Source organism: Salvelinus sp. IW2-2015, unplaced genomic scaffold (genome assembly GCF_002910315.2).
Source record: "Salvelinus sp. IW2-2015 unplaced genomic scaffold, ASM291031v2 Un_scaffold1991, whole genome shotgun sequence".
NCBI lineage: Eukaryota > Metazoa > Chordata > Actinopteri > Salmoniformes > Salmonidae > Salvelinus > Salvelinus sp. IW2-2015.
The window spans coordinates 84,904-110,546 of NW_019943341.1; the positions used below are offsets into that span (position 1 = coordinate 84,904).

The 25,643-nt window shown below is 42.9% G+C and overlaps 1 protein-coding gene and 1 long non-coding RNA gene across 2 annotated transcripts; one reads left to right on the forward strand and one right to left on the reverse strand.

Moving 5' to 3' along the window:
- The first annotated feature begins 1,696 nt into the window (after positions 1-1,696).
- Positions 1,697-21,993, forward strand: LOC112072656 (ethanolamine kinase 1). The gene is made up of 8 exons (XM_024140046.2): positions 1,697-1,983; positions 8,941-9,200; positions 9,847-9,987; positions 10,983-11,125; positions 15,035-15,118; positions 15,593-15,753; positions 18,134-18,207; positions 18,673-21,993. Exons 1-8 carry the CDS (start codon positions 1,837-1,839, stop codon positions 18,743-18,745), a joined length of 1,083 nt encoding a protein of 360 aa, XP_023995814.1. The 5' UTR covers positions 1,697-1,836; the 3' UTR covers positions 18,746-21,993.
- A 1,422-nt stretch (positions 21,994-23,415) lies between these two features.
- Positions 23,416-24,675, reverse strand: LOC112072657 (uncharacterized). The gene is made up of 4 exons (XR_002894357.2): positions 24,591-24,675; positions 24,284-24,329; positions 24,020-24,093; positions 23,416-23,723 (listed from the first exon to the last, which is right to left on the reverse strand). It is a non-coding gene; the product is annotated as an uncharacterized lncRNA (long non-coding RNA).
- Positions 24,676-25,643: the final 968 nt, after the last annotated feature.

Here is a 25,643-nt window from a genome sequence, read left to right on the forward strand (position 1 = left end):
CTGTCTCTGTCCATTTCAAAAGTGCTAAACAAATAGTTATATTGACTACATCCGTCCTAGCTCGCTCATTAATGTCTTAATCAAAATTACGGATTGCCTCTTATCCGCTTGTCGTCCCCTTATGCCATAGTTTGTACATSTCAATTGTCATTAAAAACCACATTTGTTTAAGCAAGTCAGCCATATCAGCTATGTTTTTTTAAAGGCAGTAAATGAGGCTGAATGAACTGTTTCGTTGCCAGACAAGGCTCCGCTGATAGCCAGGTGTAGCAGTGGTAAGATGTTGGGACTGCTGTTGGGACAGCTTTATGTAGGCCGTTTGTGGGGGCCGTTTGTCACCGTTATAGTACAATTAATGTATTGTTTAGTGTTGTGTAGTGGCTTTGCTGGCATGCATCCCACTTTTATATGTATTTTTGCCACAGTGGGCATAGAGATCCTACTAAATTACTAGAGGGGCTATATGCTATGTCATAATCCTTCAAAATGCCAGAATGTAGTGAAAATGGCAGCCATTTTGGTCTGAGAGAAATCCAATCCAGTCTAAATAGAAGGGAAAGGGAGACGGGGATACCTAGTCAGTTGTACAACTGAATGCATTCAACTGAAATGTGTCTTCCGCATTTAACCCAACCCCTCTGAATCAGAGAGGTGCCAGGGCTGCCTTAATGAATGGCAGTAGAGGCAAAGGTGATGCATTTCCTGCTTTTACTTATGCTGGAAAATAAAAGGCATGCAATATATCAGAATTTGTGTAATAAAATATTGTCACCCCCAAAATATTGTTGTATAATTATAAACACAGTTATGAAGCTTTTATACACTTGTTCTGTTTAAATAGCCTCTAAAATAAATGTAAACAGAACATAAATGTCTTAAATGCTGTTTTCTTGGAAAGCTGTGAGTGGTATTATATAATACAATATCAGTAGGCCTACTTGTTGCATTTACAATTTGTCTAAGTCCTATCATCAACTGATTTAGCTCAGTTGGTAGAGCATGGTGCTTGGAGTGTTCGATTCCCACTGGAGACCAGTACGAAAAACAGTAGTAAATGTATACACTCACTACTGTAAGTCGCTCTGGATAAGAGTGTCTGCTATATGACTCAAATGTAATTTAGGCCAGTGTAAGGCTGTGGATTGACTGCATTGTTTAAATGGAACGCTGCTCTGGCACCCCAATGGTGGAACAAACTCCCTCACGACGCCAGGTCAGCGGAGTCAATCACCACCTTCCGGAGACACCTGAAACCCCACCTCTTTAAGGAATACCTAGGATAGGATAAAGTAATCCTTCTAACCCCCCCCCCCCCCCCCTTAAAAGAGTTAGATGCACTATTGTAAAGTGGTTGTTCCACTGGATATCATAAGGTGAATGCACCAATTTGTAAGTCGCTCTGGATAAGAGCGTCTGCTAAATGTAAATGTAAAATGTAAATGTAAATATATTGGCAGTTAACTCAAAAAAATGATGGAATCATTCCTCTAAAACTGGCTGGCATTCCTCTAACAAACATGCAGTGCATATACGGTTCGAATTCATTGTTTTACACAATATATTATCACAGCACTGGCGAACCATGGTTGATTTACTCCCTTACTAAAATGGCTGACATTTTAGACCATCATAAGAAGGTTGATGGCGATTGGTGAGTCACGAATTTCCCAGTATGCACTGCAAATCGGTCATTTTTATGGGTGGGATTTTCTGAGAGGCGTTGCCGCACTAGAAGCGAGTAGATTTTTAACCTCCGCAGCCAAGCAAGAGTTCATACAAACGCATTTGCAGCCGCCTACAGTGAACTTCTTGTCAATTTAGACGGAACCTTTCATTATGGCCAACTACATTCATGTACCCGACGAGGCTCCCGCTGTACCCAAAATAGATGTCACATTAGACGAGAACGATTACAGATCTGGTGCATTGAGACTAATCAAGGAACTGAGACCGTTTTGGAAACCATCCGAGGTCAAAATGAAGGTATTACACTTGTCACATTCGACGTATTAATTTCTAACATGTTTCTACGATGACCGTAAGAGACTAGTCAGTCGTCATCTGTCGCATACTGCTTACCAGGCAGCTATTACATAATTCTGAAACTGGAGGTGTTGCGCCGTTTTAAATAGAAGCTGCGTCAACTTGCTAGCTAGCAACAGTGTAGCATTCAAACCAGCCGATTGRCGAATGTATCGAGGCAGTAGAATTCATAGGCCTTTTGCTTGACGTAGTTTGCCTGATCTAGTAAAATCAGTAAGTAACTCACTGTCCGTTCTGTATCACGTCAGGAGATTGCAACAAAGTATCTATCAAATTCAAGGATATTATAGGCGTCATCATGCACAAAACACAACTAGCCAGCTATGCATTTGATCTGGTGCCAATTTTYTTATGTCATTTTAATTTTAAGTGCCATTCTACGATTGCAAGACTAGATACAACTTCCAGGAATCTATGATTGAGTAGTGGGACTGGTTGCCAAGTAGCGTTACCTCAACTCCAACAAGGAGCTGAGCGCAGACTAGCTCTTCAAAACCCTTCAGCCACATTACATTCGCCCACATTTGGGGCCGTGTAAACTACAATTCCGACGCTGTGTTTTAACGTTTTAAAAACGTCAATCATCGCCTTCGAAAAAGTTTTATAATCATTCTGATATACCCCTTGTCTTTTAATGTCAGAGATAAATACACTTTAAAATAAAATAGAGCTACTTACTGTAGCCGTTTTGCACCGATCCATTCAATGCCTGCCTCCAGTTGACGGAACTACACTTCCTCTCCTGTTAGCTTACACGCTGGTGTTCGGAGCACGCTAGACGGCTAATTAGCACAGGTGGCGACATCTTCCGTAAACAAGCGCTGTAACGTGGAGATATAGCCGTGTGGGAAGACTAACCCTATAAATGTGTGTAGTAATGTATCTATATTCATTACTCGCTGATATGAACGATACGTYCCTTATTCTTTCCAAAACAGTACTGCCGTAACGATGCGTGTTATTGTTTAGACTAGAGCAAGAGTTGGGACTCGTGAAGATGTACTATGCAGAAATCGCTCAACCATTTCCTGGTTGTTGACAAAACAAGCACGTATAGTGTAGTCATTGTACTACCTAAAACCGCTGTGAAATCTATTTTCCATAACCAAAAATATTGTATTTTCAGCTGTTTGAAGCTGGTGTACAAAAGGAAAAAACGGGAAGCATAGAAATAGCGCACATAGAACAGATCTACCGCGTCGTAGACTGACAGAACTATAACGCACATTTCTGTGTACATTTAATGGGGTCGCCCAAAAAGTTGCATATTGCAGCAAAACTTCACCTATCACCAATGGGCACTAAAGTAGTTCGCATCTATGAATGAGGTAAGCAGACAAGTTTTCTTTTTAAATTAACCTCCGACTCTTGAGTATATGCTTTGATTCTTTAAAATTGTAAATTCTTAAACCCTGTAGCAACTGATAATGTAATAACTACCAATAATGTAATGGGCTCCTACTAATTTTATAACGTTTGCATTTATAATGTAATGCATGCTGATAATTTAATAAATATGCCAAACAAAGCAATAGTTTTGGCTCATTATTACATTATGCATTAATTATTATATTATAAAGTGGGCAAATATTTTTTTAATCAATAGTTTAATGACTTAAACCAATCATGTAATTACAACCTAAAATGACTCTCCTTTTAAAGTTGCAGTATGTCACTTTTTGGGCAACCTGACTAAATTCACATAGAAATGTGAGTTTTATAGATCTGTCATTTTCATTGAAAGTGGTAGTGTTCTATGTGCACTTTTTCTATGCTTTCCGTTMCTAAGTTTGGTTTTTGATTATTTTACTTTGTTTTGTACACCAGCTTCAAACGGATAAATTATTTTTGGGGGGTTATGGAAAATAGATTTCACAGCGGTTTAGATGGTACAATGACTCTACACTATACGTGCTTGTTTTGTCACATTAAGTGAACTATTAAAATTTTAGCAACCAGGAAAAGGTGGAGTGATTAATGCATAGCGCACCTTTAAAGGAAAATGTCAATTTTTTCACTTCATATTCAACACCACCCCATCAACATCTGTGAAAATATGATTTTAACCAATTATGAGTAGGCATTGTCTACTAATTGGATAATGTCATTGGATACTCTTATTTTACTGTTTTTTTACTACAAAATGTAGAAATGCACAATTTTCACATACAGTGCATTCGGGAAGTATTCAGACCCCTTTTTCCACATTTTCTTATGTTACAGCCTTATTCCAAAATTGATAAAATATTTTTTTCCCCTCATCAATATCCCATTATGACAAAGCGAAAACAGGTTTTTATAAATTTGTGCAAATATATATATATATATATATATATATATATATATCATAAAGAAAAATACTGTATTTACATAAAAATTCAACCCTTTGCTATGAGACTCAATTGAGCTCAGGTACATCCTGTTTCCATTGATCAGTCTTGAGATGTTTCTACAACTTTATTTGAGTCCACCTGTGGTAAATTAAATTAATTGGACATGATTTGGAAAGGCACACACCTGTCTGTATAAGATCCCCACTGTTGACAGTGTATGTCAGAGCAAAAACCAATCCATGGGGTTGAAGGAATTGTCCGTAGAGCTGTGAGACAGGATTGTGTCGAGGCACAGATCTGGGGGATGGTACCAAAACATTACAACATTGAAGGTCTGAAGAACACAGTGGCCTCCATCATTCTTAAATGGAAGAAGTTTGGAACCACCAAGACTCTTCCTGGAGCTGRCTGCCTGGCCAAAGTGAGCAATCGGGGGAGAAGGACCTTGGTCAGGGAGGTGACCAAGAACCCGATGATCACTCTGACAGAGCTGCAGAGTTCCTCTGTGGAGATGGGAGAACCTTCCAGAAGGACAGCCATCTCTGCAGCACTCCACCAATCAGACCTTTATGGTAGAGTGGCCAGACTGAAGCCACTCCTCAGTAAAAGGCACATGACAGCCTGCTAAAGGACTCTGACCATGAGAAACAAGATTCTCTGGTCTGATGAAACCAAGATTGAACTCTTTGGCCTGAATGCCAAGCGTCACGTTTGGAGGAAACCTGGCACCATCCCTACGGTGAAGCATGGTGGTGGCAGCATCATGCTGTGGGGATGTTTCTCAGCGGCAGGGACTGGGAGGCTAGTCAGGATTGTGGGAAAGATGAACAGAGCAAAGTACAGAGATCCTTGACGAAAACCTGTTCCAGAGCATTCAGGACCTCAGTCTGGGGTAAAGGCTCACCTCCCAACAGGATAACGACCCTAAGCACACAGCCAAGACAACTCGAGTGGTGCCAGGAAAAGTCTCAATGTCCTTGAGTGGCCCATCCAGAGCTCGGATTTGAACCGGATCGAACATCTCTTGAGAGACCTGAAAATAACTGTGCAGCTACGCTCCCCATCCAGCCTGACAGAGCTTGAGAGGATCTGCAGAGAAGAATGGGAGAAACTCCCCAAATACAGGTGTGCCAAGCTTGTAACGTCATACCCAAGAAGACTTGAGGATGTAATCGCTACCAAAGCAGCTTCAACAAAGTACGGAGTAAAGGGTCTTATGTGATATAAAAAAAAAAACACATTTATAATACATTTGCAAAAATTCTGTAAACATGTTTTTGTTTTGTTATTATGGGGTATTGTGTGTAGATTGAGGGGGGGGGGGGGAATATTTAATCATTTTAGAATATGGCTATAATGTAACAAAATGTGGGAAACGTCAAGGGGTCTGAATACTTTCTGAATGCACTGTATGTGGATGTTGGGGTCGTGCTGGAGATGAAGTTGAACAGTTAAGAAATGTCCCTTTAAGTGTCGCACTTGAGGAACACTGCATTTGCATTCATTGCCACAACAGCGAATGCACATGTGCCAATTGAATCTCAACAAGGAACGGTCTGTGGTTTTATTTGATTAACATTTTATTAAAAAGTATGGATTTCAGCAAACAAAGGTACGCAACGACAGAGGACAAACAGGTACTCTAAGGGTTTATGAGTTTACATTTTTTAAGTATCTCCACATAGCGAGTCGGAGGTTCATAAAAAAATTAAAAAGCTCTAGTCTGAGCTCAGCTCTGGAGGAGTTGAGGTACTTGGCAAAGGGACCACGGGAGGTTTAAAAGGATGAATTTTTGCCTGGTCTGTTTTGTGCACTGTAACTGTTTTGGGGAGAGCTGTGGTCAGAAGGGAGGGATTCTCTGGGACTTCTGCTAAGACTAATACAATTTTGAGGATTGTTAGTGTTATTTATTATTTTATCTTGAAGATATGATATCGTATTGTGAGGTCCTTGGCAATTCCCAACCGAGTAACAAGGTAGTCCGAGTTTCTCCCGGGCTCTTCGTGATTAAAGTTGGGCTAGTCTAAATGGTGAACACACTTCTGAGAATGGAAACATAGCCTAGTTGGCAATTTGCATCAGGAAATTGGGTTTTCCATTAACTGGTCTTATGACTCACTAGTCATGTGGTTTGTTCATGACAAACATTCACTAACCCACCACACAGGTTTACACCACCTAGCTTATGTAAACAAATAGAACAAGCCTGTCATGCATGCTGATCGTAAAAACGGGCGGTATGGTAAGACTCGGTGACCATACAAGAGTGGCACAATTGGGACAATTTCAGTTTCCGCCTCCTAAATAAAAACATAATTGAAGGGGGTGGGAGTGGTCATCTTGATGAACACAATGGGGGTGTGGTTTCTCTATGTAAACACAGCTCTAGGGGGGGTGTTGTGGGCAGGTGTAGACACACACACACACAACCACCCTGCCTATTTTCATTCACAAAGCAAGGACTCAGCACATGCCAGCCATTGCTTGCTTCTGCAAAATAAAATTCCGGACGTGCCTCTACGCTCATGGTCAATCCCTGATAGTGTATGCGATTAGGGGTGGAATGCCTGCCCCCCCCCCCCCCCCCCCCCCCCCCCCCCCCCCCCCTCCAGAAATGTTCCAGTTTGCATTGGGGATGAAAACAACCATTGGGTTTAAACCCACCCAGAGAATTCCTCTTTTCAATCAATGCATTCTGGGGTCCTTTTGTTTTTCCATCAGATCTGAAATCAATTGACAACCTATAAAAGGAACCATAGAGTTCAGTCCCAGGATGAAAATTATACTACAGTAGGTGGCAGCATACTGTTAGAGGATGGTAGAGGTCCAGAGGGCCACGCTTTATGGCATATTCGTATTTAGAAAGGTCCTCATCTGTAGTATTAATAGAAAGATAAGAAAGCTGCCTACCTGACAGGAAGTCAACTGTACCTGTAGTAAATCTGCTATATAATAGGGGCCTATAGCCATCCCTGTTATGAAAACCTGCATGACTGAACATAAGCCTATAAATAACGGAGTGAATTGTCCTAAATAAACTCAGCAAAAAAAGAAACATCCCTTTTTCAGGATCCTGTCTTTCAAAGATAATTTGTAAAAATCCAAATAACTTCACAGATCTTCATTGTAAAGGGTTTAATCACTGTTTCCCATGCTTGTTCAATGAGCCATAAACAATTCATGAACATGCACCTGTGGAACGGTCGTTAAGACACTAACAGCTTACAGATGGTAGGCAATTAAGGTCACAGTTATAAAAACTTAGGACACTAAAGAGGCCTTTCTACTGACTCTGAAAAACACCAAAAGAAAGATGCCCAGGGCCCCTGCTCATCTGTGTGAACGTGCCTTAGGCATGATGCAAGGAGGCATGAGGTCTGCAGATGTGTCCAGGGCAATAAATTGCAATATCCGTACTGTGACACGCCTAAGACAGCGCTACAGGGAGACAGGATGGACAGCTGATCATCCTCGCAGTAGCAGACCACGTGTAACAACACCTGCACAGGATTGGTACATCTGAACATCACACCTGCAGGACAGGTACAGGATGGCAACAACAACTGCCCGAGTTACACCAGGAATGTACAATCCCTCCATCAGTGCTCAGACTGTCCGCAATAGGCTGAGAGAAGCTGGACTGAGGGCTTGTAGGCCTGTTGTCTGGTGAGGACCTGCCTTACATCACCGGCAACATCGCCTATGGGCACAAACCCACCGTCGCTGGACCAGACAGGACTGGCAAGAAGTGCTCTTCACTGACGAKTTACTGTTTTGTCCCACCAGGGGTGATTGACAGATTCGCGTTTATCGTTACACCGAGGCCTGTACTCTGGATTGGTTTGGAGGTGAAGGATCCGTCATGGTCTGGGGCGGTGTCTCACAGCATCATCGGACTGAGCTTGTTGTCAAAGCAGGCAATCTCAACGCTGTGCGTTTCAGGGAAGACATCCTCCTCCCTCATGTGGTACCCTTCCTGCAGGCTCATCCTGACATGACCCTCCGGCATGACGATGCCACCAGCATGATGTCCTGCAAGACAGGAATGTCAGTGTTCTGCCATGGCCAGCAAAGAGCCCGGATCTCAATCCCATTGAGTACGTCTGACCTCTTGGATTGGAAGGTGAAGGCGTAGGCCATTCCCCCCAGAAATGTCTGGGAACTTGCAGGTGCCTTGGTGGAAGAGTGGGGTAACATCTCACAGCAAGAACTGGCAAATCTGGTGCAGTCCACGAGGAGGAGGATGCACTGCAGTACTTAATGCAGCTGGTGGCCACACCAGATACTGACTGTTAGTTTTTATTTTGACCCCCCCCTTTGTTCTGTTCAGGGACACATTATTCAATTTCTGTTAGTCACATGTCTGTGGAACTTGTTCAGTTTGTCTCAGTTGTTGAATCTTGTTATGTTCATACAAGTATTTACACATGTTAAGTTTGCTGAAAATAAACGCAGTTGACAGTGAGAGGAGTTTATATATTTATTTTATACTGAGGCATTGGATGTGATGATGATGATACCCAATTGCAATTTGTCTACCAATCATCTCTTTTTCCTCTATCAGTTCTTCACAGATGGAATCACCAATAAGTTGCTGGGCTGCTACGTGGGCGGGGTCATGCAGGATGTGGTCCTGGTGCGTATCTATGGCAACAAGACGGAGCTGTTTGTGGACCGGGAGAACGAGGTGAAGAGTTTCCGGACGCTCCACGCACACCGCTGCGCCCCGCGCCTCTACTGTACCTTCAACAACGGCCTCTGCTATGAGTTCCTACAGGGCCAGGCACTGGAACCGGAACACATCCGGAGCCTGCCCACGTCCAGGTACAGCGACAGATAGCCCACCTCGTTCAGTACAACTACCAGGCCCTAATCTTAGCAGAACTACTCCCACACTACACACACMGTGCTCTACATACACCACACCTTTGAATTCATTTTCAGGTGAAACCACAGTGCACCTGCACTTTACACATTCCATAGTCTTTGGCAATGTCATGTAAGGTGTGGTGCGTCTGTGCCTAATATATGGGTGAGTCATTAAGGAAAGGTTATGTGACTTGTTCCCTCGAGGAACATTCCTAGCAGTAGAAACATGGGACATAGACAGTTACAGGTCAGAAGTGTGATTGAAAGCTCATCCTGAATCTATGCTCACAGAACCATTCTTTAGCTAACCTGTTCTTTCTCTAAAGCCCAAGCGCTCCAGGGCTATGCATTCAGTTCACATGTGTCCAATATCAGGTACACCTCACCTGTAGGTGTAAACTCACCTTAAGCTTAGTGAGTTGACAGTCTTGGGTTTCTCCTATGACCTGACTTTCATTAACATATGGTATTCTTTACAAATATGGCCTCTAGTGTATAAGCCAATACTGAAGTAAGAGTTTTACAGTCTTGGCCTCTAGAATTTGGTCCCTCCTCTCAAAACTCCCTATCGCCAACTCACATCGCTTCCACCACCCTACAGGCTCATCGCGAGGCAGCTGTCTAAGTACCATGCCATACATGCTCACAACGGATGGGTGCCCCAGTCAGACCTGTGGCTGACAATGGGCAAGTACTTCGCCCTGGTGCCCAAGTTCTTCCAAGACCCAGAGATGAACATGAGGTGAGTGGTGTAGATAAAGAAATTAACTGGGTCCCAATATCCAAACGTGCATGGTACGGAGTATGAAGGCCTGTGTTGGTGTATTCATGCCATGCACCCTGAAATAGTATGCTAGTTGAGATATTGAGACATAGTCAAGGTCTAGGTAGGAGGACTGCGATATCTTAGTAGGGACACATGAAATCTGTTGGAGGTTTCTCATCAATACCTTTTTAAAGTTATAAAACATATTATTGATGCTTGAATATTTTTCCTCCACCTATTTCCTACTTTATGACATTAATGGGGCCAGGAGTTTTTCTAGGTAAGGTCTGTTTACATAGTGATGAGGAAACTCCCCGGGGCTCTAGTCTGGAACTTTCCATCAGGAAGCTCCTGAATGGAACACTAGCGTTATATGAGAGATGCTTGTCCTGTGACCTCTGACCTCTGGCATGCCTGAGCGGTTGCACAGTGAGTGTCTGCCATTCCTCACAGTTTCACCAGGTGTGTTTACCTGAAGAGGACGAGCCCTCTGTCACTCAAACCACACCCACTATTCATGAACAATATGTACGGTTGCTTAGTTAAATAAAAAATACTGTACCGTTTTAGTTCGGTATGTTGTCAAACCACACCCACAATTCATGAACAATATGTACGGTTGCCTAGTTACATAAAAAATACCGTTTTTTAGTTCGGTATGTTGACGGCTTTAATAAAGTCATGTGGATTGGAAATTATGCACTATGCTTGGAGTTTCAAGCCTATAAAAGACTCCTCTATGCAGTCGTATTTTATTGATCTGAGATGATGTATTAATGAGTTTACTCTTGACTGATGTCTGTTTTCTAGTAGATTCCAACCCTCTTCTTTTATTGGTCCGATATGGAACAATACTACTGTACCTCTGAGATCGCAACACCTACTTCTTTCCCTGTGTACTTCTGTAAAGTGTAATCTCTCTCTTTCCTCCTTTCTCTCGTTCTGCCTCCACCCTCTCCCTCCATCCCCAGGTTAAACAGTGAGGTGCCTAGTCGAAGGCGACTGAGGGAAGAGATGGTGTGGATGCAGCAGAGTCTGTCTGTGCTGGGCTCTCCTGTAGTCCTCTGCCACAACGACCTGCTGTGTAAGAACATAATCTATAATCAGGAAGGAGGTGAGTCTCACCCTGCATGCCCAAACATACTGCACTGCACCTAGCTACTATTGTACTGTCCACCACTACCCAGTCACAGGTAGGCCTGATTTCATATACTGCACCAGAGTTTGGGGTCAATTCCATTTTTAAATTAAGTCCATTCAGGAAGTCGACTGAAATTCAGATTTTCCACATTGAAGAGAAATGAGGAGAAATTGAATTTGTTTAGTTCTGGAGTTAAAATAGATTTGAGGCACTGCACTACTGCTTTGCACGGCATTCTCCCAGTCACAAACCACAGGAAGGACTGACCATAGTGTTCAGTAGGTAAAACATTTGAGAGAACATTGTGAAGCCTAGGAGGTATGAAGTACCCAAACTTGTTAAATTGGCTTATTTTGGTTTCTGTTTCAAAGTGTTTTCTCCTGTTTTGCTCTACTGAACAGGGCCCTGGCTTTAGTGCATCTTGTGTAGTCAACTACCATCACAGAGCCGACAGGCTTTGCCCATCATGTCATGCTAGCTAAGGGTGGGAAGGGAGGGAGCTCCGTAGCCCATTTTAATTTTCATCTATACATGTTTTTATTTGTGGTCCTTTGGGAATGCTGTTTTGTTTGTGTTGTGAATGCCTTTGGTACTAACGGCCGCCCGTGTTCAAAGCGGATGCAAGTAGAAATGGTCTCTCAGACCAGACCTGCCAGGTGGCCAATGGTTGCAGAGGGAGTGGTGTGTTTTTACCTGAGGGTCGAGGGGGAGAGCATTCTTACCTGAGGCTAAGGTGAGGGGGAGAGCATTCTTACCTGAGGCTAAGGTGAGGGGGAGAGCATTCTTACCTGAGGCTAAGGTGAGGGGGAGAGCATTCTTACCTGAGGCTAAGGTGAGGGGGGATTCAGCTGATTTTTATCTGAGAAACCATGGGATTGAGGGAGAGCGCTGTTTTACCCCTTCGCTGATCTGTTCAGCAAGGGGGGGTGATCTCACAGCTCCTTGTGCCCAGCTTTTCTCTCCTAGGAGTGACAGGCGGGAGCGGCTGGCCAGCCAGAGGGAGGGTTGACAGACAGGCAGACCCAGTTCAGAACACACCACTGTTCAACGCCACAGCTCTCCGCTCAGAGCAGCAGTAGGCGCTACCTCACTCCTTTCACTCAGACAGTGACTGGCCGCTCTGTGTTAGCTAGCTCAGTGCACCATTTGCTCTTATTACTTTCACTCAGTGACTGATGACTCTTGCAGTGCTAGCTCTTTACCATACTGTTATCCAAACAGTGCTAGACCACACCTGGCTTACATGGTGACAGGGTTGCTCTGTTCTGTTTTATGAGAGGGAGGAGAGGGAAATCTCAAGCTTCAGCAATAACAAAACAGAATCACAGTAAACATAACTAGCTACAGTTAAAGTGTAGGCAGAGCACACAGCTCTTTCAACCACAGTCTCTCAGCGACAGTTTTAGTTCTGTCTCTTGTCGCTCTCTCGCTCTCTCGCTCTCTCTCGCTCTCTCTCTCGCTCTCTCTCTCGCTCTCTCTCTCGCTCTCTCTCTCGCTCTCTCGCCTCTCTCCGCTCTCTCGCGCTCTCTGCGCTCTCTCCGTCTCGCTCTCTCGCGCTCTCTCCTCTCTCTCGCTCTCTCTCGCTCTCTCTCGCTCTCTCCTCGCTCTCTCTCGCTCTCTCTCGCTCTCTCTCGCTCTCTCTCGCTCTCTCTCGCTCTCTCTCGCTCTCTCTCGCTCTCTCTCGCTCTCTCTCGCTCTCTCTCGCTCTCTCTCGCTCTCTCTCGCTCTCTCTCGCTCTCTCTCGCTCTCTCTCGCTCTCTCTCTCTCTCTCTCGCTCTCTCTCGCTCTCGCTCGCTCTCGCTCGCTCTCGCTCTCGCTCTCTCGCTCGCTCGCTCTCTCTTCGCTCTGCTCTCGGCTCTCGCTCCTGCTCTTGCTCTCGCTCTCTCTCGCTCTCGCTCTCTCTCGCTCTCTCTCTCTCTCGCTCTCTCTCTCTTGCTCTCTTGCTCTCTCTCTCGCTCTCGCTCTCTCGCTCTGTGAGAGCAGAGGGAAGCCTCTTCCTTCCAACAATAACACAAACGCTTTACCCTCTGAAACTGACGAAAGTGAAAGGTTAGGGAAACTGATTTAAGATGTTTACAAGAGTCATTTCAGTTCACCCAATAAGAGAGCAGGATTGTTTCTCATTCAGCTGAATAACAGTGTCCTCCCTTTTTTTCCCAGGGCCTCATCGCTCTGTTTATCTTTCTGCTCTGTCGAGTCAGGTGATGAAGGGAGAGAAGTAGTCAAATTCTTCCCCAAGTCCCTGAGACTCAAACCTGTGGTGCTTAGCTTACAACAGGAAGCCACTCAATTATCTCATTTACATAGGAGCAGGGAGGTGTCGTGCCATTGGGTCCCACGTGGACCAATCAGAGTTTAGCTTAGTGTGAGAGACCGAAGGAGAGGAGAGACTTGGCAGTTTCTGCAGTTTGTGTGACTGGTTGTGTGTGAATGTGTGAGAGAGTGTGTGTTTGTGTCTGTCTGTGTGTGTGTGATTGGATGTGAGTTTGCCCAAACCTTTTCGTCTGCTGTACAGGGCTACTAGCCACTGACTGGAGGTGTTCTGTTGTGTCCTGCTAGGACCGCCCGGCGTCCGGTAACCATCTCACGTGTCTTTACTAAGTCAACCTCAGAAACACACACCAAAACACTCATACACACACTGTATGTGAAACTGTACTGTGACAAACACACATCATTTGGAATTTAGGGTGCTTCAACAAGCACTCCTGAATATGACCTGCATAGTAAATCAAATGCTAAAAGGATAAAGACCCTAAAGCATTTGAAAGTGTAATTTTTTTGTTGCCCGGGAGAGAGTTAAAACAGCTCTTTCTAGTTAGATTTGGGGGTAAGGCTTTGTATGTTGACATCCCCTCATGCAGTACACTGTTTCTTCGCTAGAGGGCAGTGTTGCATCTCTCTACCTCCCAACACCACATTCCTTCTGCATGGTGCCTCTGTTTCCATCTTTCCACCACAATCACTTTCTCAGCGCGTAACCTTTTACCCAATCAATTCCACTGCAAGTTCCACAATGGCATATGAGCCAAACCAACCCAATATAAACTGTTGAAAGTAATATAGACATCCTTACTTTTTTAAATGACACATTTTGACTTGTTAATTTACAACATATCTCACGAACCAAACAACAACACAAACTGAACATGTAAAAATGACACATTATTCCTCTGTATATAATGGCTTCTGTGTGAGCTAATTTGTTTGTGAAGCCAATCAGGAGATTTCCTGGAAAAAGTTGATAACAGACTATTTGTCTACGGAATTGGATAATCCAATCTATTTTCCAATCACATGACTGGTTCCTGTAGTCTATATTGGGATTGGGATCACCCCACATAATGGCAGAACAAATTGAAGTGAAACCAAGAAGGAGAACAATAAAATCTGTTTTGAAAATATCAGTTCTCAACTTTTTCCAGAACACTTTGAAATTCAAACTGAGTGGAAGCTGATCCTACATCTGAATGTAATTTTTTTTAGCTAACTCATCTGACTGTTATATAACATGACAACCACTGTCATGACCACGCTAGTCAGAGGAATCGGTTAAAACACATTTTCCTGTTTGGGACCAGGCGAACTGCATGTCTGCATCAATTAGGCCTATATGTCTGTCTGTTTGCCGCCTTTGTATGTATCTGCATTTGTGTCAACTTCGTTTTCTCTAAACATTCTCACTTCCCTTCAAAATGCAAACTCTTACTCCTCCACCCCAGAGGCCTACAGTATTTCCAGTAGGTTGTCAGTGAGGCATCAGCACCACTTAGACTAGAGAGAGGGATGATAATGGGTTAATAATGCACAACTTTATCATTAATAATGTGACTGGTCTCTTTTCCTGTACTAAACAAACCTTCCTCTCTCTGCTCCTTTCAGAAAATGTCAAGTTCATTGACTACGAATACGCTGGGTACAATTACCAAGCCTATGACATTGGGAACCACTTCAATGAATTTGCAGGTAAGAGTTTGTGTGTGTGTGTGGGGTAACTTTGCCAAGTGCGATTGGTCATTTTATAAAGTGCTGCCTGTACAGTATGTGTTGTGGTCCTCAGTAGCTTGGTAGAGCATGGCGATGCCAGGATAGTGGGTTCTATTCCGGCAGGTAGCCTAGTGGTTAGAGTGTTGGGCCAGTTACCGAAAGGTTGCTGGATCGAATCCTTGAGCTGACAAAGTAAAAATCTGTATTTCTGCCCCTGAACAAGGCAGTTAACCCACTGTTCCTAGGCTGTCATTGTAAATAAGAATTAGTTCAACTGACCTGCCTAGTTAAATAAATAAAAATCCCAGGACCACTCTGAAAATATGACTGCTTTGGATAAAAGCATCTGCTAAATGACATTATTATGGTCAGTGTGTTAAGCTTGTGTTTGGTCATTGTACTAAGCATTTGTGTGTTTTGACCTGTTACTTGGCGCTTGTGTGTCCTGTGTAGGCCTGAATGAGGTGGACTACAGCCACTACCCAGAGCGGAGTTTGCAGCTACAGTGGCTGCGCTCCTACCTGGAGGCCTATAAGGAACACAAAGGTCAAGGGTCAGAGGTCACTGATACAGAGGTGGAGGTGCTCTATGTACAGGTCAACCGCTTCTCCCTGGTGAGTTCACGTCTCCTTTTTTTGCGTGGTTAATCTGTGGTTTACGCCCAAGACGAAGTTGGTGAACCTTCGTACGTTTTGTCACATTTTTATCTGAGTTTTGTTTACAAGATTAAGTATTAGACCGATGTTTAGTGAGACTTTGACACAGGTAAATCAGTCAGGGGCGTTCCTAGGTAAAGTTGAAAGGCTCTTTTGAAGCTTTTCACAAGGAGATCTTCAATGCCAGTCATCTCCGTCTGTTTGATGTTCTCAGGTCAAAGGGCCAAGCAGTGATCCCCTCCGCTCTTCTCCGCTCACTCCTTTCAGAGAAACGACACAATGTTCCCAGCACAAATCAATTGCACAAGGATGTGTGTGTTAGGGTGAATCGCTCAAGTTTAATTGGTTGGACCTTTAATCAATAGTTAAGGCAGTGTAGTCTATTGGGCAGAACTGTCTCCCCTGGTACCTAGCAGAGATTGTTTCCCTGAACACGTAGACACATCTAGAAGGTACAGTTGAAGTCGGAGGTTTACATACACCTTAGCCAAATACATTTAAACTCAGTTTTTCACAATTCCTGACATTTAATCCTAGTAAAAATTCCCTGTCTTAGGTCAGTTAGGATCACCACTTTATTTTAAGAATGTGAAACGTCAGAATAATAGTGGAGAGTGATTTATTTCAGCTTTTATTTCTTCAATCACATTCCCAGTGGGTCAGAAGTTTACATACACTCAATTAGTATTTGTTAGTATTGCCTTTTAAATGGGTCAAATGTTTTGGGTAGCCTTCCACAAGCTTCCCACAATAAGTTGGATGAATTTTGGCCCATTCCTCCTGACAGAGGTGGTGTAACTGAGTCAGGTTTGTAGGCCTCCTTGCTCGCACGCGCTTTTTCAGTTCTGCCCACAAATGTTCTATTGGATTGAGATCAGGGCTTTGTGATGGCCACTCCAATACCTTGACTTTGTTGTCATTAAGCCATTTTGCCGCAACTTTGGAAGTATGCTTGGGGTTGTTGTCCATTTGGGAGACCCATTTGCGACCAAGCTTTATCTTCCTGACTGATGTCTTGAGATGTTGCTTCAATATATCCACATCATTTCCTTTCCTCATGATGCCATATATTTTGTGACTGCACAAAGTGATGCAGTTGTCATGCACAAAGTAGATGTCCTAACCGACTTGCCAAAACTATAGTTTGTTAATAATACATTTGTGCACCAGTCCCTCCTGCAGCAAAGCACCCCCACAACATGATGCTGCCACCACCGTGCTTCACGGTTGGGATGGTGTTCTTCGGCTTGCAAGCCACCCCCTTTTTCCTCCAAACATAACGATGGTCATTATGGCCAAACAGTTCTAGTTTTGTTTCATCAGAGGGAAAAAATACGATCTTTGTCCCCATGTGCAGTTGCAAACCGTAGTCTGGCTTTTTTATGGCGGTTTTGGAGCAGTGGCTTCTTCCTTGCTGAGCGGCCTTTCAGGTTATGTCGATATAGGACTCGTTTTACTGTGGATACAGGTACTTTTGTACCTGTTTCCTCCAGCATCTTCACACGGTCCTTTGCTGTTGTTCTAGGATTGATTTGCATTTTTCACACCATAGCACGTTCATCTCTGGGAGACAGAACGCGTCTCATTCCGGAGCGGTATGGCGGCTGCGTGGTCCCATGGTGTTTATACTTGCGTACTATTGTTTGTACAGATGAACTAGTTACCTTCAGGCGTTTGGAAATTGCGCCCAAGGATGAACCAGACTTGTGGAGGTCTACAATTTCTTTTCTGAGGTCTTGGCTGATTTTGTTTTATTTTCCCATGATGTCAAGCAAAGAGGCACTGAGTTTGAAGGTAGGCCTTGAAATGCATCCACAGGTACATCTTCAATTGACTTATTTCTACAACGAATGAGAAGACTTAAGCCTCGTTATGGACAATAGAGTCCCTGGGGTTATTATCCATACATTAGCTATACATAGGAGGTAGGGCTGCAAATCCATAGGCTTAACAAACTGCAACAGAAGCGTGCTGTATAAGGTTTTGAAGTAGGGAGACTACAGCAGCCTCCTTGTCCTGGAAAGCTACATTCTAGAATTCTCACTTTGCACAGTCAATAGTAGCACCCTCCTGGGCGATGATCCCAACACCACCTGAGACTCGCCCTACCTCCTCCTTTGGTAACTACACTCACGTATGTTTACTGTAGATAGAAGTGGTAGCCTTGGTTTCGGTCTGTTTCAGCTGTAGACAACACCTTTGTTGGTTGTCACTATGGGATTTGTTGTGTTTGGTGTGACAATGGTGTTGGTTAAATATTTCCATTCCTATCAGGACTATGAACACTGACCCATATGAAATAACATGACTATCCCCCATTATTTCCCCCTTTCTCCAGGCATCTCATTTCTTCTGGGGCCTATGGGCTCTGATTCAGGCAGAGTTCTCCACCATTGATTTTGACTTCCTGGGGTAAGTGGCTTCACAAATGTACGTTTTTATCTGGAGACAAGTCGAGAGCTTGGCACTAAGGTTCTATCTGCAAAAATATGGTTCTGAGATACTTGGCTTTAGAGTTCCGAGCCCTCGTTGGTTTGAATGGTGTCAGCAATTTTTATATTGTATTCATTTCAACTTGAATTGGGGTATTTAGAGTACTATATAGGTAGATAACATTGAACAGAACAAGGCTTAGTCAATAACTCAATTTTGCCCATAATGCAGATAGTCCCAAGCTCTCAAAGACATGACATTACAGCCATAGCAGATATAGCGTATTTATAGTTTCTGTAGTAATGTAAGTTGTTGAGTACTTTGTTTCACTCTGAATGCCTCCTTCTGATGTTATGCCCTTACGCAGCATCTTGTTTTCTTATGACACAGTGTCACTTGATATCTTGTTACTAACGTTGACGTACATTGGCTCGCTCGTTTCAGATACGCAGTCCTTCGCTTCAGCCAGTACTTCAAGATGAAGCCAGAAGTTGCAGCGCTGAACTTTCCAGAATAAAAGTCCTTCTCCCTATCTGGTCCTCATGTCCACCGTAGAGTGCCCTCTAGGGGGTGTCGGAAAGAAGACCCGGAGAGAGCCTAGTCCACGCTTCCTGTGGATTTCATTCGGCACTCACTAGAGACTCATAGAACCCTATGGGAACTCATAGAACCCTATGGGAACTCATAGAACCCTATGGGAACTCATAGAACCCTATGGGAACTCATAGAACTATATTAGAACTCATAGAACCCTTTTGAGAACTGATAGCTGTTAGAAACCATGACTCACCATCCATTGACACTCCACAGGGCCAACTCCATAGCATCACTGCTACAGACAGAGCCCTACCTAGCTCGCTATAGAAGCCTAGAACCATGCACTTCTTCATAAAGACTAAAGTCTTTAAGACCCAGTCCTCCAAAATGTCTAGAAATATGCAAGAAGAAAAAGGAAAAAAAACTATCATGGCTATTTTTGTTAAGAACAACCAAATGAAAGCAGTGCCATGTAACGTATGGCGAATTCAGTGTGACATTCCAGTAGCATCTCTCACCCCAGTCTGTGCCCGCACACAGGGGTAACTCACAACAGGGGAGACCTGGACCAACTCTGTAACTTGTCTCCTCTGTTGTGCTGCTGACTGACTGGGAATATTAGTGTGTGTGGGCTCACTCCGAGCCATTCCTATTGGATACATACATCTCTTGTCTGGGCTCGCTGGTCCATTGATTATTTAGTCACCATTATAWCGGTTGGTTTAATGGTAGAGGCTATGTAGCAAGTTACAAATATGTGTTGGTGCATCTGGTATAGTCACCAATAAATATTTGTTGGTCGAATGGTTAGATTCACTTACGTACTTTCTCCTAGGTAACAAACAGGAGGGCATCCATCTGGTTTACATTCTGGTCACCTGACTGAAACAACGTCCGCAATCCCTACCGTAACTGGGCTGTAGTTTGATTCGTGGGAAATGTTGTCGTCATGATGACGGCCAGGAGTATTTCCTGGAAAAACTCTGACCAGGAGAAACTCTGGGCCTGGGGCCTTGTGGTCCGGAAACCCTCCGCGCCCTAGTCATTGACTATGTTATGTTCACTGTATAAAGTCGTTTAGATTCACTTTTTGTTTTACCATGTAACCTCATGGGGCAGTTGCATTTGGCTAGACTCAGCCTAATCCTGGACTAAAAGGCACTTTCAATGGAGAGTTGATGTTCAATGGCGTCACCATTGGAAGTGATTTTAAGTCGAGGGTTATAGGCGTAATCTGGTTATTGTTGCCTGGCTACCCATCCACAACACTCCGGCCAACTGAAGTTTCTTCTCCATGATGAGTGTGGATTTGCTTCCCTCCCTGATGATTTCTAGAATGTGAATGCATTCTGACCGTTCTCAGAAACTGATGGGTTGGGCCAGATCCGGGCCTACATGGATGACGTTATCAACTTTGATACTCTGGTTAGATTTTGTTAGACGATTCAATCGCTGATTAATTTGTTTTGTACAACGCCCCTCATTTTGAAGTCACACAAACAACTTCTAGGATGGCAGTTTCAGACTGAATGTATGTCGTGATCGTTAGAGCAGCGGAATGAAATTCAGGGTGAATTGTCTGACAAGGTTTACTGGAATTGCCTCTGAGACAACTGAGGTAAGACCTATGATTGGAGGACCAATGGCTTTGGTAGTGAGTGTCTTTGAAAGTATCTTTGTCTGAAAGATTCTAACAGTGTTTATAATGTATGTGCTGCTTGGTTCTGGAAGTTCTTTACGACACAAAGTTCATCTACTAGGTAAAAACCAACCTATACCAAAGTGCTGATTTTTGTTTGTTTTTTTTGCTTGTACATAATTGCACATTGTATTTTTCCATTTACAAATAATAATATTGATAATGTACAATATTTACTTTTTAAAGTGCAGTTTTATACCTATTTAAGTGAGCATCTGTTTTCTGACTGGGAGGTCTTGGAGTGTGTTAAAACAGATTCAATGTTAGTCAGGGCAGGTCTATGTTGTTACTGCATAGATGCCTGGATGAAGAGACCTCTTGATAGGCTGCTGAAATAGCACCCTATACCCTACATAGTGCACTACTTTTGACATGGGGCGCTGGTCACCAGGGGTGCAGTGTATAGGGAATAGGGGGCTATTTCGGATGAAGACAGACTGTATTTTTCATTCATACTCAACACTTCCATGCCAACGGTATCAGTCTGCAGACTTGCAGCCGTGGTCCTATGGGGTGCTAGCACCTGTGAGAACCGCATTTCAAGGCACCTTTCAGGAAGTGGCTGCGAGTCTCCAGACCGATGCCGCTCCCTATACCCTACGCTCCTGACCTGTGCAGCCCTCTACATGTTAAGTGAACCCCGTCTACTATAGCGACGAAACCAACTGGGAAGTCAGCCAGGCATTACAGTATATGCCTGTCTTAACTTTGTGTTCGCTTTTGATTTGAGCCTGCCTTTTATTTTGATGTGGCTTTGTTTTAATGATAATCAACATGTCTGTTTTCTGGGTCTGTGACTGCAGTGTCTGAGATGTTCGGTCTATGTTCCTTCACTGGGAAATGGGAGGACGGGTCATAAATGGGTGGTTGCCGATCAGATCCTAACTTGAGAGATGTTGCGCGTTAAGTTGCTCAACTTTTGTGAAAGTTCTCTACTGACATCTGAGCATGGATTTCTGACCAGGTTTAATTTACACTTGACTCAAGTTAGGGTTGCGTTTGTGTGTTGTCCTTGTTTGCAGACCGTGCCATGTTTTTAATCACACAGGGTGCACAAATAGTGCTGAAATATACTGTCAAATTGTACAGCTGTAGCCTACACACGTGCGCTATAATGTTAAAAAGGAATCATAAAAACACTTCGTAACGCAAGTCTGTTTCCCTGTTGAGTTTCATTTTGAAATGAACAAGACCACTGTTAATTTTTTTTTTTTGTTTTTAAACGTTTGTAAAAAAGCAACATAATACTTTCAGCTTACTCAATACTGGTCTGCTTCTTTAAAACTTGTATAAATGCTCTATTCTTATTTCTTCTCTGGCATTTGTAGCATATGTGTATATGTACATTTCAAAATCAAATGTAATATCTTTGCTTGGAACTGTCAAATGTGAATGACTGTACATAGAGGGAGTTTTTTTTCTAAACATTGCTCTAGCGTCAAGTAGTCTTTTGTTTTAACTGTGAAATAAGCAGCATTTTGAATACTGTACACAAGTGCTTTGAATGGAGATTAAAGTCTATTACCCTGTCCTGTTTATTTTTTTCATATATATTCCCCTCTGGTAATATTCAGTCTGTTTGATTACTCTGAGCCAGAAGTACTTCCCTGTAAACCACAGATCTACCACAAGGTTGCCAGGAGATGGCGCCAAACATGATGAAATGAAAGGCCAAGCATTGTTSCGTTTGTACAGGTAACTGCCAAAATATAAACTCTTGAGTAAATGAGGGATATAAAGTGTGGCTCAGTTGGAAGAATATGGCTCTTGCAGTGCCAGGGTTGGGTGTTCTATTCCCACGGGTGACCAGTATGAAAATGGAGGCACTCGAGAAGAGCGTTGGTTAAATGATCATGTTAAAATAGTGCATATAGAAAGAAGATGCTTCCACACAGGTGTGATTCCTGAGTTAATTAAGCAATTAACATCCCATCACGTTTAAAAATGCCCAGTTATTATTTTGGCTACCATGGCTTGAAGAGATCTCAGTGACTTTAAAAGAGGGGTCTCAAAGGAGCATAGGAAGTTGTGTGTGTGTCACAAGATCTTAACCAAATTGAACACTTATGGTAGATTCTGGAGCGGCTTCCTGAGACATTTTCCACCACCATCAACAAGTGGAATTTTTTTGTGGGAGAATGTCGAATCCCTCCAATAGAGTTAGACACTTGTAGAACATTGGTACCCAAGGTGTACTGAAGCTGTTCTGGCTGGTGGTGGCCCAACRCCCTATTAACACACCATGTTGGTGTTACCTTTATTTTGGCAGTTACCTTTATTTAGTTGCTCTGTACAAGTGGATGGTGCTCATTTGAATGAACATACCATCATGTGAGTTTGTGTACATGCTCTCTCTTCCTTTGACAAAAAGACAAAGGCAGTTTAGAAATATGCATTCTATTCCAGGGCTACAGACCTCTTCAGAATGACTCTGGGAGGGAGGCTATACACCACAGCGTTATGGAAATGCACACAATATTTTCTAACAATCATTTTGAGAGCAGCCAGGCAGATCTTGTCTTCAGCTCGTCTTAGTGTGAGCAGCAGTTTCAGAGTGAAATCACTAGAGCGTTGCTCCAGCTCTGTCTAATTCAATTAACTCCACATCCCTTCAGCTATTTCCTACCACGTTTACACATTCATTATGGATTCAATATCTGCTAGTCGACTTGTTTCCGTTTCACACAAAGGTCAACGTACAATTACCACTTCCAACTGTATCAATCTTGGAGTGGGAGATTCCAGAAGTCATCCCCGTGCAATTAAACAGACTGAAACACTCAAGCCTACGTTACAAGTGTGTAAATATGTCAAACCTGATAGTGTATATACACACACACACACACAAAGGTGCTTTAGTATAATAACACTACAATGTACTGCAATATCATATAAAAGAGACCAGTTTGATGAAAGTCTGTATTGAAGTACTGAAAGAGTACACCAAAGCTGAAGTGCACGTGGAATATTCTAGTGACACTTCTGCTGTACTTCATACTATTTGCGAGTAGCTCTCCATGTCGCTACATTGTAAGTGTATAGAAGACATCTCAAATAATGTCTTACAACTACACAGTATCCTTTAAGTGGGGTCATTTTAGCACATAGAAGTACAATTAGTTGATTATATAGTACTATAAACACAACTTCAATTTATTTAGCACAAAAGAAATTGGTCCAAAATAACAAAACAAAAACATTATCCTTATTGCAGCCCTCAAGTCACATTGTGGTCCCAGGGAACATCCATGAGACCCTCCTGCAAAGAAAATGGTAAAACACTTCAATGTGAGGCTGTATAAGCATATAGATGAAATTAGTGAAAAACACAGATATTGGCTTGGGACTGATAAGGTTAATTTACATGTCTCCTTCATATTGAAAAATGTTTTGTTCCTCRACCGTGGTCCCAGGAAACTAGTATAACCGTCTCTGGAAAGCCATGGGTGGGGTTGGTATTAGACTTTGACAACCAGTAGTGAAGTAATATAATCAAATTCATAGTAGTTGTAGTGGTGAAGTAGACAACCTATACGTATCAGTCAGAGAATCTACCTTGTGGGTCCAGTTGATTTTGTTCCCAGTTCAAAAAKCTGCCTAGGCACTTGATTTTAGAGTTCCAGGAACATCTGGGGAGGCACAATATGAAAGAGTGGGTCAACAACCTAAATAAGGCTGGTGAAGCATWACAAATAAAAAAACATCCCTTAACATATTACATTTTATTATCATTAACTTTAACAGTTAGAGACTGTACTTTATAAAAACGGGATTTCAAGCAATACATCATTATTCAAATAGTTTTATGACCAGAAAAACCTGGTTTGTCTGAGGATGGATGACAATTGGATGGCAGTTGAATTTACTAGGATAAAACAGAAATGTCAAAACAGGGTATATTCATGTGGACAATAAAGGAAATATAGTTGAACTGAAAGATTCTAAATACTACAATGAGACAATTAGCAACAATCAGTATTTAAATCACTCAGGCTGTGGCATTAATACATGCTTTAAATATGGCCTCCAATTAGCACACTTAGTTACAAACAAAATATACAGTTGGGCTACATTTACAATAGGGATATACTTAAMATTGGCCAGAACACATTCATACATCACTTACTTTCTAAACAAGCATTTGTAGAGCTCTATTGAGCTGGTTTGGTTGGTGGAAAGAGGCCTAATGAATTCTGGTGAGCACCCTTAATAGGAATGACCCGCCTCTTCCCAGGTGGTCATTATTGGGTTTTTGATTAAGTTTGATGGAGGTGTGTGGCGGCCAATAAGGGGCGGGCTCCCCTCCAGGGAAGGGGGGATGTTAGCGTTTTCTACAGTACCTGTAAGACATTATTTGAGCTTTACTATCTAAATAGACAATAAGAGCAGCATAGAAGAACTGACTTGAGGTAGACTATTGCCATGCATGGTTTTGATGGGACAATAGCAGATAGGTAATGTCTGTGGCTTCATAAGCATGATGCTTCATGAGCATTGTATGCGTCACGATGAGGGCTGCTACATGCTACATGACTGAGCAGCAGCAGTAGCAGGGAATCAAAACAGACACACCAGTAGAGAACAATGCCTGGAGCCTTATAGGGGAGAAGAGAAGGGGGTCAGAGCGTTCATTCATCTTGATTATCTCTGCCAACCTAATTACAAGCCCAGGAAACAGTAATTACCACAAGTCTCACCTCGTTAATCAACTAAAGGCTTCACACTATTTATATCTGAATAATGACTGCTTAAACATGGTCCCAATTGGCACCCTGTTCCCTGTCTAGTGCACTACTACAGAACCCATAGGTAGTGCACTATGTAGTGGCCATAGTAGTGCTACACAAAGAATAGGGTGCCATTTGGGACACAACCCATGAAGTGATATTTATATTTCTGTTAATTGTACACAGCTTGCCTTGTTTCTCCGCTCTGCTCCAGTTTTCTGAGTTTTTTTATTGTCATGCTCATAATAGTAGATGCTAATTGTGCATCTCAATCAGAGATGACTTAGATTAAAGGGTTGCTCTGTATAAYTAGACCTTGAATTTCAGTTGAACACTTCGCTTACAGCCATTTGTACTTTCCAGCTTTTTCAGTCTTCGTGTACAGTCTTACTGTGCACAATTCTTGACCGCAGGTCATTGCTGTAAACATTGCTGTTAACATCTTGTGAGTC